We start from the raw sequence: 15280 nt of genomic DNA on the forward strand, positions 1-15280 counted from the left end.
GCCAGGCTCCCCTGTCCTTCACTAACTCCCGGAACTTGCTCAATTTCACGTCCATTCAGTCAGAGGTGCTATCTAACCATCTCACACTCTGCTGCCCCGTTCACATAAAACTGAATTTTTCAATGAAATATTGTTAAACTGATTCTTTTTACTTTTCTCCATCGCACATTCCTTTCTTTTATACATATGGCCAAAGCACTGAAACTTTACCTCCATTCCAAAAAGTCAAAATGAATTCTCTTTATGTTTAAAGTTTAAGAAACAAATTTCCAACTCATAGTTTTTAAAAAGTGGCCTCATTATGAATAAACAAGATTATACAGATATATGGGGCTTCCCTAGTGGCTCAGACGGTAAAGCGTCTGTCTGCAATGCAAGAGACCCGGGTTCGATCCCTGGGTTGGGAAGATCCCCTGGAGAAGGAAACGGCAGCCCACTCCAGTATTCTTGCCTGGAAAATCCCATGGATCGTGGAGCCTGGTAGGCTACAGTCCATGGGGTCGCAAAGAGTCGGACACGACTGAACGACTTCACTTTCACTCTATACAGATATACAGGGCACACACTTCCTTACTAGCTATGCGCTCTTATTTGAAGGGCGAAAAACTTAAACTTTTTAAAAATGAGAAAACCTGATGATTCTGGAGCAAGGCTGCCTGGGTTTTAAACCTCAATTCCATTACTTACTAGTTCTGTGGCTTAAAAATGTTGTTCAATCTCTCTGAGTTAGTTTCCTCATCTCTAAAAGGGAGGGGAGTGGGAGGAAAAGGACTGAAAAATAGTACCTACCTCACCTGGTTGCTGTGAGTTTTAAATGAAATAATTCACATAAAGTACACAGAAAATGCTTGACAGAGTAAATGATCAAAATTACTTGATTCTTTACAATTCATTGGTTATTTAAGGGAACTGCAAAAACTTCCTCATATCCTAAACAATGTTCCTTTAAAATGAAATGTAAATAACTGATAAGGCATTATAAAATGTAAAAACTTGACAATATTGACCAATGGATTAAACATAAAACCATAAATATTTATTGTAGTTGAGGAATTCATTTAACAGGCATTTAAATGAAAGCCTATATACCACGCACGGAAAGGATACACAGAAACTAGCATCCTTGATTAGCTGTTTCTTATGAAGGCGAAAAATAAATATAATGAGGTGTCTGTATTTTATAAAATTGGGGATATTCCAAATTATAGAAAGGTCTTATAAATCATTTGCATGACCAATTCCCTTCCCACCCCAAAATAAAAATATAGCAAAATGAGCATAATCACTATAAACCCTTAAAGTCCCTTTAGGACATTAGAGCGTCCCAAAGTTAATATTAAAGAATCACCAATAAAATGTAGATATGCAAGCAAATTTGTTAAAACCAGGTCCTTGATAAGAGAACAACAAATACTTTGCTGTACATACTTTTATCATGTTTAAAAGAAATCATACCGTAAAGATAGACCATTAATCCTACTTCTAGAAATCTACCCGGAAGATACTTCCAACGATACAAAAATATATATATACAACAAAGTTACTCATTGCATCATTTGCAATTGCAAAATATCAGAAATCTAAATGACTACAGACAGCAAAGTGGCTGAATAAACTGTTATATCTATACACAAAAAAGTGTTACACCTCTGTTATCAATTAAAAAAAAAAGAATGGGGCAGAAAGAGTAGAATGTTTATCTTCTCTGTATTCATCTTTTTATATAGCTGAGACTCTTAGAAGCACATTAATGTTTCGTATACCCTTCATACACATCCCAAATAAACCATTAAACCCAACCACAATATGAGGAGACTCCAAACTGGAACACAAACACTAACAAATGAACCTAACTCCGTTATATATGAAAGATCACAATAAAGGGAATGGGAAAGAAAAAGAACCTCAGAAAAGTTCCTTGACTGATACTTAAAAAGAACCGAACATAAATAATGAAATATACTTAATAAATGTTAACAGTCTGAAACTACTTGTGTGTGTCAACAGTTGACCTTTGAACAACATGGGTGTGAACTGTGCCTGTTCATTTACACGCTGGATTTTCTTTTTTTCCTCTCTTCAGGAGATATGTATCACAGGACAACAGACAGCTGTATAGTTATATGCCAATTTTTGACTGTGGGGAGAGTCAGTGCCCCAACCTCAGTTGTTCAAGGGTCAACTGTATTAGATATTTTAAAAATAAGTAAACACATTATATATAATAAAAGCTAGATTTCTCACTACTGAAGAAAGAAGTCATAAAAAAAAACTAAATGAACCATGTGGTCTTATATTAAAATCAGGAAGTATCTGTACAAACTTACATTTTTTAATGTACATAAGCAAACAAACATATAGATATGTACATTAGTTAGTACCAAAACTTCCTACACCCACTAAAAGAGCCTAGAAACAACAATATCAAAATGGTAATATACACACCTACATGAGAAGATGTTGGTTTTTAAACACCATCGTCCAACAGAAGGATCAAGGGCTCTTTGGAGAAGTGCTTACTGTTCCAAGGTTGGGGTAGGAAAAATACAAGATATGCCTATAACATTTTGTGATGTCAGAAAGAGTGTTCAAAAAGAGATGGAGACTTGCTGAAAGAATTCAGGAGCCAACTCAAAGGAGTTCCTAAACATCAAAGGTAGAAAATCTGAGCAAACAAAATAATGATAATTGGATTTTGACTCATAGAACAGAATATCCAAGTCCATACGATGAAATGAATTAATAAATGGAACAGGGGTCAGAGAGGTGAATGACAGATTTTCATCACAAAAGAATTCCAAGAAATAAATGTTGAAAGAAAGGGCAAAACAGAAAACCACCATGAGGCAAATATCACAGTAATAATGCTGAATGCAAAGTTGGTGAAATTCAGACAAGATCTGCAGATTAGTTAATAGCATTGTACTAAAGTGAATTTCTTGGTTTTAATAATTGTATTTTGGCCATGCAAGATGAAATGACTTTAGAAGCTAGATGAGAGGGTATATGGGAAATCTACTATTTTTGGCCAATTTTTCTGTAGATCTAAAATTAGTTCAAAATTAAAAGTTAAAAAAAATTCAGTCTATTTTACAATGATTTAAAAGAGAACACTTAAGACCAATTTCATCATATTAAATACTAAATTTAACATAAAAAATAAAGGTATATGGTTAAGTTACAATTTGAAACTCTGTTTTAAGCCTGAAGCTATGAAATGGGGCAACGCTACTCCATTTGGTCTTTAGCAGAAAATCTAACACTTCTTTGTTTCTGCTACCATTTTGTTCCATGATGGAAAACAGCTACTTGCAAGAAGAAATATAAACTACATAAACAACAACAGGCTCAAGATGAAGTTGAAGAACATGAAAAATTATTTAATGACAGTACTCTTAAAATTACATGTCTGTAAAGAACACCACAGTAATCCCATAATGAAGTCTGTTTCTGGGGGAAAATCAGAGAAAGGCTCACCTGACAAGCAGTTGGAACTGTGGGCTCTTTTGTGTGCATGAGATTATACTTTTGGTTATTTTCTTTTTTGTGGGAGATGGGCTGAGAGAAAAAGTTTTCAACTAAAAAGATATAGTTGATCAAAATTTACTAAAGAAAAAAAAATCTACATTTTTAGGCAATCTTTTAAAATCAGCCTTCTGTTCTGAATTATCCATTAACTTGTGGGGATTCAGGCTCATCCCCTTATTACTAAGATACATATTCATAAAATTTTTACAGTTGTGCTGCTCTAGTTACAAATAGCTTCTACTTTTCTAGGACATAATTTCACTTTGTTTAAGCAAGAATTCATTAAAGAAGCTATAAATAACCTTTAAATATTTAGCCATGAATAGAGGGTGGACTGGCATTGATGGCTATTTTAGTACTAATGCAGAATGCTTTTTAAAAGCTACATTTTAGCATGCATCAAGCTAATGATTAACACTTGCAAGTGTAATTTTCAATGTTAGAATAAATTTCTCTTTATTTTAAGGAGTTCTGCCAAAAGTAAATATGTTATTCAATTATTTACTAGTATGAAAGTAGTCTTAAAGAATGAAAAGTTCAGAAGATTAAAACATAAAATTTCTTATTTAAGAAAATTTACTTATGTATTTCTATCATCTAGACAACCTTTCCTTCTCTCCCAAAATAAAATGCCACTTAAAACTGTACACACTAGGGGAAAATTGCCTAAGGAATCGTAAGAATTCAAGGATCCACTGTATGGTGCACGTAGCATATATATGAAAGACATTTCTATATTGAATTCTGAATCATAAAGTTCACAACACTTTAGAGACCAAGTTTCATAAAATTTTTACTTAAAAAAAAAATTTTTTTTTACAAAATACTGTTCTTTCAATCAAAGAAACTTTCTGTTGGGTACATGGAGCTTTCTACCATAGAGATTACAGAATAACAGTCAGTCAAACAGGGACAGATTTTTTTAAATAGCCACCTAGCTGCAAAACCTACAAGAAGTAGATTTTTTTTTTTTAAAGTGCCTCTAAAAAGGTAAAGCAAGTAATATAATTGTTGAATCTATTTGAGATTTTAAAAGTTTCTTTAAAATGGTCCATATGGTGTGCACAATATCACAGCTGGAACAAAACTGCCAGTATTTAGTTTGAAACACAAAAACAACACATATGAACAGCATTCTTTGAAAAATAATTCAAAATGCTGCCACCGTATGACACGGCAAACCTAAACAATGAGTATTGACGGTATTCAGAGAATTAACAAAACAAGCTGAATATTAAAGTATTTAAATATTTACTTTGATTTTTTTTTTAATACCACTGATAAGAGTAAGAGAACTCGCTGCCAAATTTACTCAGGATGCCTTATTTCAAATTACATGTAACATATTTTGCTATACATTTTCCAAACAATTGCAAAACTAGGTTTTAGGATGTAAACTCCCATTTCCTAGGCAGGCCTTAGTTTTTCTGCTGCAATCTGGCAGCTTTGAACTTTGAAACCCTCTTTGTAGTTCCTTCTGATACTTCTGACAGAACTTCTTTTCGTTCTGGAATGGTGGGTAGCACAGGATGAGCCATGGCTGGGTGTGGTGTTAAGGAGGGTGACAAAAACTCTTTTTCTATTACAGTTCCAGAAAAAGCCTAGAAGACAAAAAAAAATCAGATTATGATAACAAAACACAAATAAGATGCCCACAAAATCTTTATCCTGCATTGCACTGCCAATCAGACATTTCTTTTCATAAGATTTTCTGATACACAAAACTACAACATCAAAATACAAATTGCTCATAGAAATCAAGTACCATTAAAAAGTATCTTAATTATACTACCAATATAAGTAGATGTTTAACAGTATACACATGTAAGAAAACAAAATGTAAAAAACATGTGCATATGGGATTTTCAAAAAATGGGTAAATAAAAGGTCCTCAACTTTCATACATTCATTCCATTTACATCTAGACCATGCTGTGAAAAATAATGTATTAAAATTAAAAATTCTATTAGAGTGTCAAACACCAACTGATGAATGAGCTATCCTATGGTGGCCATGCTGCCTGCAAGCCTACAGTCTAGTTTCAGTAGCAGTGACATCTCTTAGGTGGTGTCCATTTATGCAATTATTTGATTATTTTATTGCATCTTGCCTCAATTTTATTTAAGGTCAGTGGAAACAGAAAATTAAAAGTGCTGGTGCTAGTGGAAATAATTGTCTATCTCGAATTTTAATGCAATAAATTCAATAACAGAAATCAAGGCACCACAAAAATTATTCTTTAATTTCAACCCCCTATTTGCTGGACTTTTTTTCGGTCTACTGTAGTGTATATATAATGTGTACAAAATGTATGTATAAATGTATATACTGTGTACAAAATGATGGAAATAAAACCAAAGTAGGTCTTTTCTATATCTTTTTAAGGAGAGATCCATCAAAATCAAGTTGTTATGATTTTTTTTTTTAAGATTTCTAGTATTTGGAATCTCTTTACTTTCATCTTCTAAAAATTCATTATGTACAAACTTAAATTTGACAAGCATTTGACATGCAAACTGTCAAGTATATTTTACTTTCCTTTGTCTACCAAGTGAACAAATCAGTTAAGACAATGTATCACTTGAGTAGTTTAAAAAGCCAATCTGCTCCAGCTGGCCCCACCAAAGGAGAACCAAGAATGCCCTGACCCTCCCACACTACTGGGAGATCCTGCGTGGAGTCCAGCTTTTTAAAGGGAATTCAGAGTCTACTTTTCTAAAAACTCTATTTTATTAAGATGAGTACAGAGCCTTCTTATTATACAAAAAATGCTCTTGAAAAAGAATACTTTAACATTTAAATATAAGGAAAAATATCTTTCAAAGTACTTGCCATAATCATGAACTATTTATTTTAATGTTAAAAAATTTATAGCAACTAGATGCTAACTCTAACAGTTCAATACAAAATGCAAAGCTATTAAATAGGATGAAATGAAAATAAACTCTAGACTTGAGTTCTAACTATATCATGATACATTAACTCCTTACTAAAACCTAATTTTCAGATACTTAAAAACAGCAAAAGTCTATCATTGTTTTTCTAACAGTATGGAAGACTATTAAATAAGATATTCTCCAGGTCAAGTGATATAATTATATTGGGAGAAGGGAAGGAGAATATTCTAATCATACAAACCGTACCTAAATACTAATGATCTCTCCATTGCCAATTACTATTTAGTATAACTAGTACCACCTAGGGACATTAAGCACAAGCAACAGAAGTTTTACGTACGTTTATTCGTATACGAAGATAAATATTTTAATATGTATTTGACATATACTCAAATGGGTACATAAGTTTGATAAGGGCCTGAGTTCCCTAGTCTTCCCAAATACTTTTTAAATTAAAATCTGAAATACCCACTAAACACAAGACTGAAAAAGATCAAGTGTGGGTATAATGGAAACCGTACCATTCTTATTTTGGTATCTCCCAGTGTCACTCTTTTCCCCATACACAAAACTGCAGGTAGCGTGGTGGTAACAGTGTTACGCGTGCACTCATTTTCTCAGGAGAGGATCTACAGCTCCCACGAGACTGTAAAATGGTTCCATAACTCCCGAGTTAAAATTTCACTGGCACAAGCCAAACTACAGAAGAACTATAGATAATTATCTGTCATATGTTACTTATTTCCTTCTTTAACTCTACCAAAGCATTTAAAAGAGAAAAGTATTATCTGTTGGGCCTCCCCAGTGCCTCAGCAGTAAAGAATCCGCCTGCCATGCAAGAGACGCAGGTTCGTCCCCTGGGTTGGGAAGATCTGCTAGAGGAGGAAATGGCAACCTGCACTCCGGTTTTCTTGCCAGTAAAATCCCACGGACAGAGGAGCCTGGCGGGCTACAGTCCATGGGGCCCCGAGAGTCAGACACCACTGAGGGACTGAGTGCACACAGCCATGCACATGATCTGCTACTTGAACTACTTTAATTTTATAACATTGGCTATAAGTCTGGTCTAGTGGAATTTATTTCTGAAAAGCTGCTAAATTATTTTCTAGCCATGAGACTTCTCTAGTGGTGCAGTGGTTAAGACTCTATGCTTCCAATGCAGGGGACATGGGTTGGATCCCTGGTTGGAGAACTAAGATCCCACAAGCTGCACAGTGTAGCCAAAAACAAACAATTTTCTAACCAAAAATGAAATACATATCCTAATTAAGATACATCAAAATTCCTATTTCACAGAAACAGAACTTCAAGAGTGGTAATACTTTGTTACCAAAAAATTTCAGACTATTTTATTTTAATACCTATATTGTTTTTGCTAAGGACTGTGTGCTGTGCTAAGTCACTTCAGTCATGTCCAACTCTTTGCGACCCCATGGACTGTAGCCCACCAGGCTCCTCTGCCCATGGGATTCTCCAGGCAAGAACACTGGAGCTACTAAGGACTTTTATAAATTATTAATTACCAAAAAAAGTACAAGCCTATGATTAATTAGGCTCTATGACTTCTGAGACTAAATATATGTATGAACCAAAGAAGCTACAAAATAAACAATGCCATTACCCTGTCAATTAATGTCAATAAATAACTATTCAAATTAAAATAATTTAAAGACGATAAGATTAATGATTCATAGACCATACTTGGAAGATACAGCAGCTACAATTTTTTAAGTCTTTTCAACTCCCAAAATAACTATGTAAAATGGGGAAAACTTGAAATTGCATATCCCTTTGAAATGGAGCTACCACTACCTTTTTAACTCTCAAAGATACTATATGAAATAAAGAATTAAAGATATACACAAACCTCAGGTGTTACCGATAAAGGCAAAAGTTTCTTTTGATGATTTTCTTGTTCCTCTTCCAAAATGCTCTCACTAGCATCACTACCAGCGGCCTCTTCACAGCTAATGCTTCTCAAAACTCCCCGTCTATCATCAAAATCAGCAGCACTGCTTTCACTGGTATCACTGCAAACACTGTTCTCTCTACTTCGAGACTTCAGGATTGACTTACGAGGGACATATTCTCCATTCACGATATCAACAAAGACTCTATAATACAAAAATTATATATATTCTTTAGTTAACATAAAACAGGATAAATTTATAATGATTTTTTAAAAAGTCTTTTGTAGAAATTAATTTAAAATATTTTATTCAAACATATCCTAAATTTTCACCATCACAGTAATTTTGTGGCCTCAAGTGACATTTTATATTATCAGTATTTTTAAAAGTATAATTTTTTGACCCAATAAAATACAGCAGTCTATTTATAAGCATGTTCTGAGTGACAACAGCTTGATTGTTTCGTCCAAAATGTACATATATTTTCGAAGTCATTTAGCAATTTTCACTATTTTACAAATAAGGGTCATGAAAATAGTAGATATTTTCAAATGACAGCTTTCTCAGCAAACATTACAACAAAAAAACTGAAAGAGCGTACGTAGATTCCGTGAAAAGATAAACCACATGGCTAACTAAGCGCTGCCCAAGCTATGGCAGCACAGCGCTGCCCCAGCACACCAGAAACACAAACTGCCATCTCTAAAGTTAACACACAACAGTTTTTTAACATATTGGGAATGTTTTAAAAGCACTAGTGAAGAGGGGGAAATGCAAAAACAACTGAGCAACGTTCTACTTGCTTTGAACTGGGAAGCTGTGTTGGGGCTCAGCAGCGCCTGTGACAGCCATTGAAACACAAAGCTAACTCTATCAAAATATCTCACTTTCCAGTGAGAGACTTCTGTGTTACGAGCAACCTTTTCCTGTAAATACTCAGTTGCAAAAAGAGAGAAGGAAGAGCAGACCGCTCTGCTGTCTATGAATACCACTCACCTGTAAATGTCAGCAGGAGTCCTGATCATAGGCAGCTCTTGGGGAGAATGACCACTGCCAGAACTGTTCTTTCGCTTACGCTTGGCTTCTTCTTTTTTTTCACTGAATTTTAAGGTGGTATTTTTTCCAGTATTTATACGGACCTAAAAATTTCACAGCAAAAAAATCACTATCATTTTGAGAAATTAAGGCCCAAACTAAAACCAATAAACTCTACAATTAAAGAAGTAATAGTAATAGCAGCAGTTTACATATTTTGACATTGAAATAATGTGCATTATCAGTTAAGACCTAAAGTCCTTACTTTATCATACTTCTACGCATTACTTCTTGAATCAGGGGTCCCCAACCCCCGAGCCATGGACTGGTATCAGTCTGTGGCCTGCTAGGAACTGGGCTGCACAGTAGGAGATAAGCAGCAGGCGAGCAAGTGAAGCTTCATCTGTATTTATAGCTGCTCCCCACCGCTCACATTACTCCCTGAGCTTGGCTTCCTGTCATATCAGCAGCAGCATAATAAACATAATGCACTTAAATCATCCCCAAATCATTCCCTCCCATCCTGCCCCATCCATGGAAAAACTGTCTTCCCTGAAACCAGTCCCTGGTACCAAAAAAGGTTGGGGACTAGTTTTAAATGACCAATTCTAGTCATCAACAACTATTATTATACAAAAAGCAAAATACATACAAACTAAATGCTAGATTATTACAAGCTTTCACATCACCCATTACTTTCATATAAGTTTTTGGCTTAAATTATGCATTTCAAAACAAAGAGCACAATTAACCAAAATAAATATTCAGTAAGAATATTAAAATTTAAGTCATAAAAACAATATGAGATAATGCTTAACTATTTAAAATTTTTAAATACCTCTTAATTTTTTAAAATTTAAGGATCAAAAAAATAAAATCGAAGCTATTCAGGATTAACACATTATTCTTCTATCCCTACTCGGCATTTATACCATCTTCCCATATTAATGACTGTTCTTCCCCACAACATTCCTGCAAATATTATTTATTCTTCCTGCTTTATCTAAATGAAAACCAACTTAAAGCTTGAAAAGAAAATCACAAAACAAAATTTTTTTTCTGGTAATAGGCCAATTTTTTCCAAAGAATTCACAAGATGCTCTTTTAGTCTGAAGTATGAGAATATATATTTTAAAAAACCATGTAATTACTTCACTTCACATTAGAGTAGCGAATACTTAAAAGGACCTAAGAAATAGTAAATATGTTTTAAATATGTTTCATTAAATAATAATCAGAGGCACTTAAGACTGATAACCACAGACCGTTAACTTTGATACAGGCAATCCCAACAAGGGTACCTTATAGCTAAAAAAAATAAAAAGAAAAGCACTAAATTAAGACAAAAGAGTCCCTGTTTTATTACTAACTCACTCTATGATTTTCTATGCCTTAAGTTTCCTTGAGAAAGACAAATTGGAAAGATGAAATTCCCGGTGGCTCCTTAAAGCAGTATTATGAGGCCAAGAGAGCAAGGGAATGAGTTTAAGGTCCTTCCTTCACTGAGATCCAACCTGCTTTGATCTGGGATTTAAAAACTGGGGATTCTACAATAAGTAAAGAGGGAACAAAAAGTCTTTTGATACTAAGAAAAGCTGTATTAGAAGCTCTCGCTCTAGTAACCCCAGCTCTAAAACACCAAAACTCTATAAAGTCCCGAATACCCAGAGACGCTTATATTTACTTTGTGAGAAATGGAACTAATTTTTATTTCCTGATAAATTTTTCCTTTTTGCTCATCATGCTCCTATTCATTATATGCTCACACAGAAATAACCTGATATAATTAAAAATTTAACTAATGCCAGTTACTTTCATCATAAATATACACAAATACTCATCTGATCTTCTTCCCGACCACCAAATTTCAAATTGTATTGTGGCTTCAAGAGAACATACCAATACCAGCTAACTATCTAAACTTTTCTCTTTTTCTCTTTCAAATAAAACTGGTCATAACAAGAGGCAAAAGATGATTTCCTTATCTGGCACTATCAACAATATTAATCCCTGTTAATACTGTTCTTTCAAAGAGCATTGTAGATGATCATTAATATTCAAATCATATGAAAAAATTAGTAAAGTTAAAAGTATACAAACCCTCTTAGGTTCGACAGTGTGAGAAAAATATATTGTTGGTATAGAATTATCTTCAACCCCTAAGGTATCGTGATCATTTTCATTATCACCACCATCATCATTATTATCATCATCATCTTCATTACTGTGGTAAGAATTTGAACCATTCACTGAATAGTTCAATGGACTATTCACTTGACCATTGAAGAGTTCTGAATTTGTAAGACTGTTATAACAATTGCTGAGGGCGAGAGAGTCTGTTACTTGATGCATCATATTCACATTTATGTTCTGATCTTCCTTTTCCTCTTCAGAGGACATATCTTCTCCATTTGCAATCACAGTATCAGGCTTACTATTAATAGTAAAGAAAAAGAAAATAAGGTCAAACAAACACATTAGAATTTTTTTCAGTTAATTTCAATAGGTAAAAAATAAGGTTTTGCATAGAATATTTTTAAACTAGATTTCTAGGTTAATAAAAATGTTTTTAAATGAATGAAAAAATGGTTCTATACTATTTCTATACTGTAGCTATTCAAACATAAGTAGAATATGTTTTTATCTTTGGAAGAAAGATATTGGCCATATAAAATAAAATATAATAAAAATAGTACAATCATCATAAATTAGCACAAAATTCACAGAGAATATTATCTCTATTTGAAGACCAGAAATTACAGCCACAGAATTGTAACATATTCTAATTTTCTATTTTCATAATCAAAATATTTTATAAGCATGTATTGTTAAAAAAATTTTAAATAAGACTTCTACATATGTACATGATTTATACACATATAGACACATTTTTCATGATTCATTCTACAAAGAATTTGAGGACCTTATAAAAATAACAAAACCAGAAATGCAACAGAATGGAAACAACAACATGCAAAAGTTGAAAAAGAATCACAATGAAGAAAATCACAAGATTTAAAACTGATTTACAAAAATGAAACAGTATCAGTTAATTAAAAAGACCTAAATATAGGTGAAATTATAGTGAAAAAAATATTCTGTGTCTTATTTTTCACAGTAACTAACTCTGCATATCATTTAAGTAAAATAATATAGCAACTTCTATAGTAACACCTTTCACTAAGCACTCTGACAATTCTGAGCGAGTGCTAATGTGTATTTCAAACGGCAATTGGGTCAAGTTTTCCATACTTATAACTACTTGACCAGATTACAAATTTTATTGTTGTTTAGTTGCTAAGTCATATCAGACTCTTTTGCAACTTCATGGACCATAGCCCACCAGGTTCCTCTGTCCCTGGGATTCTCCAGGCAAGAATACTGGAGTGAGTTGCCACTTCCTTCTCCAGGGGATCTTCTTGACTCAGGGATCAAACCCACATCTCCTGCTTTGCAGGCAGATTCTTTACCACTGAGCCACCAGGGAAGCCCAGATTACAAACTACTTGCTCAATAAACAAAAAAGTTTACAAAGGAAAGCAAGGATAAACATGTTATAGCCACAAACTTAAACTGAATGCATATTTTTCTTTTCAAGAAGTCATTTAAACATACTACATTATCTTGACTACAGTAAAAAATAACTCATTTAAAATGTAATATATAAAGTATCCATAATTATAAATATCTGGTATATCTTAATTAATTATACAAAATATGGCTGAAATTCTATAATAAGAAACAGGTATATTAAGTATTTCTATTACACACATATGTATGGGGCATGTGCATGAACACACTGACCTAAAGGAAAATATTCTAGAGAATTAATATTTGCCTTAGAGTGGTAGGGTTATTGATATTTTAGGATAACATGCTTTTCTGTATTTTATTCCAGGGGCACATATTTTATAAGGAAATGTGTGTAAGGAAATTTGTCATTAGGTACCTATCAATATCAATTTCACCCAGCAATTCTTCTTGTCTCTCTAGTTCTTCAAGTCGATCCCACAGTTCCTTATCAGCAAGCAGATCCTTGGATTTTAGATCATTTGCAAATTCTGCTTCAAAAATATCTGAAGTTTTTGGTTTGGAGTGAGGTTTATGAGCAATTCGGTGTTTTGCTGTTTAAAAAAAAAAGGACATGGCCATTAACAGCCAATTTTTAAAAGGCACAAACCTAGACATAATGAGACTTTCTTCTGAGGTGAGGAGGATGTTGAGAAAGAGCCAAGACACGATTCTTAAGCCAAACAGTGGAGTTGCAAGGATGTACAACTCTTAGATTCCTGTTTAGTTCAAGGACCAAGCAGTGCCAGCATCCCTGGAGAACACTTCACAAGTGCAGACTCTCAGGGCCTCCCCAGACCTGCTGAATCAGAATCTGTATTTTAACCATAGCCCCAGAGAATTCACATGCACATTAAAGACTATAAAGAGCTGCCTGAGAGCTTCAAAAATGCATAAGCAGAAATGGTCACAATGCACTCTAGTTATAACGCAAAATTCAACACAAGTAATACCCATCTTCCATCCTTACTCAAGAGAATTTAGTTACTAAAGTTAACACATAAAAGCCTTGTCACAGGATACTTTCAACTCTAAGGCACTGCCAACACAAATACCCTAGGAGAAATCTATGGAGCCTAATCCTTGGAAAATTCTACTATAATTTTATAGATGAGTATTTCTAGCTTTTAAATTGCTTCATCTTATTTATAATCCTCATGTGAGGCAGGAGATGGATAAAATCAGAACTCACATCTACCTGCTTTTCATTTGAAAAAAAAATCTTTTTAAAAAGCAAATTAAGCTTTGAAAAGGCAACGGGAGGAAGTCTACAATGCTCTTATATGACATGGTGCTAACAGATGACCTCCGTCATATATTCAAATTTACAGAACTGTTTTCTAAACTTGAAAATATCAAAATTATATTTCACAGCCTATTCTCTATTACCATTATTGATAAAAGAGTATTAACAAATTTTATGTTTCAAACTTATAAATTACATATTGACAGATCTTTCAATTGTCACCACAAAAATCTTAAGTTGTTTTTCAACTCTAACTTATATATATGTATCTTTTATTTCACCTTCCAAAGCCACATACTACTATATAACCTGTGTGGCTAGAACATAGCTTCTAAAATCACCTTTTTCAATTAACAAGTTCTCTTCAGAGTTAATTACTAAAATATGAACTCTAATAACCAAACTAAATGTTAAGTTTTCTACAGTAGTAAATTATAAACTATTTCTGTTAATGGTTTAACTTTAATTTTAAACTTTAAAAATTTTCATGACTAGAACACTTTACAGCAGACCAGAGGACCACTGCCTTTATAGAAGTAAACCTAAACATAAAATTGATCTTCGATTCAGCAAGAGAAAGTTATTATATAAACCTGGGAACAAGCTGTGTATGACAAGGCCTAGCACCCAACATAAAATGAATGACTAAAATATGCTTAGATTATACTTACTCCTAAGGTTAAAGTTCAAATTGGGAATAGTTCCATGAATATACATTATCTGAGTTTCAGATGTTTGGAGCATTAAATAATTTTGAAAAGCCATGTAAATTAGTCACTTAAGTACATCAGTCAGAAATCGTTTTTCACCAGAAAGTTATCCATTAATGTGTTTTATTAAAAATATATTTAAATATATAACAATTTTATATAAGAATTATAAAATTAATGGATAAACAATGCTTGCATTTTATGAATTAAAAAGTTATCATAAATATAATCCAATATATAAGACTCCTTAAAGATCAATACAAATGGTAAATATTTAAATAACTATATATAAAAAAAGTTTTATTACCTACCTTTAAATTCAAAGTCAGTTTTAATTTCTTCTCTTATGTCAACAATATCACCTGCAGCCTAATTTTTTAAACA

At 33.2% G+C, this 15280-nt stretch overlaps 1 protein-coding gene across 2 annotated transcripts in view; it reads right to left on the reverse strand.

Moving 5' to 3' along the window:
• Positions 1-1016: 1016 nt before the first annotated feature.
• Positions 1017-15280, reverse strand: part of URI1 (URI1 prefoldin like chaperone) — a 63697-nt gene continuing 49433 nt past the window's right edge. For both annotated transcript variants that reach the window (XM_040253953.1, XM_040253954.1), the window contains 6 exons: positions 15208-15265; positions 13320-13494; positions 11471-11804; positions 9332-9474; positions 8293-8539; positions 1017-5129 (listed from right to left, as the gene is read on the reverse strand). In XM_040253953.1, coding sequence (XP_040109887.1) covers positions 4947-5129; positions 8293-8539; positions 9332-9474; positions 11471-11804; positions 13320-13494; positions 15208-15265 — 1140 coding nt within the window. In that variant the 3' untranslated portion in view covers positions 1017-4946. The remainder of the gene's footprint in view (positions 5130-8292; positions 8540-9331; positions 9475-11470; positions 11805-13319; positions 13495-15207; positions 15266-15280) is intronic.

This window comes from Oryx dammah, unplaced genomic scaffold (assembly GCF_014754425.2).
Source record: "Oryx dammah isolate SB20612 unplaced genomic scaffold, SCBI_Odam_1.1 HiC_scaffold_13, whole genome shotgun sequence".
Lineage (NCBI taxonomy): Eukaryota > Metazoa > Chordata > Mammalia > Artiodactyla > Bovidae > Oryx > Oryx dammah.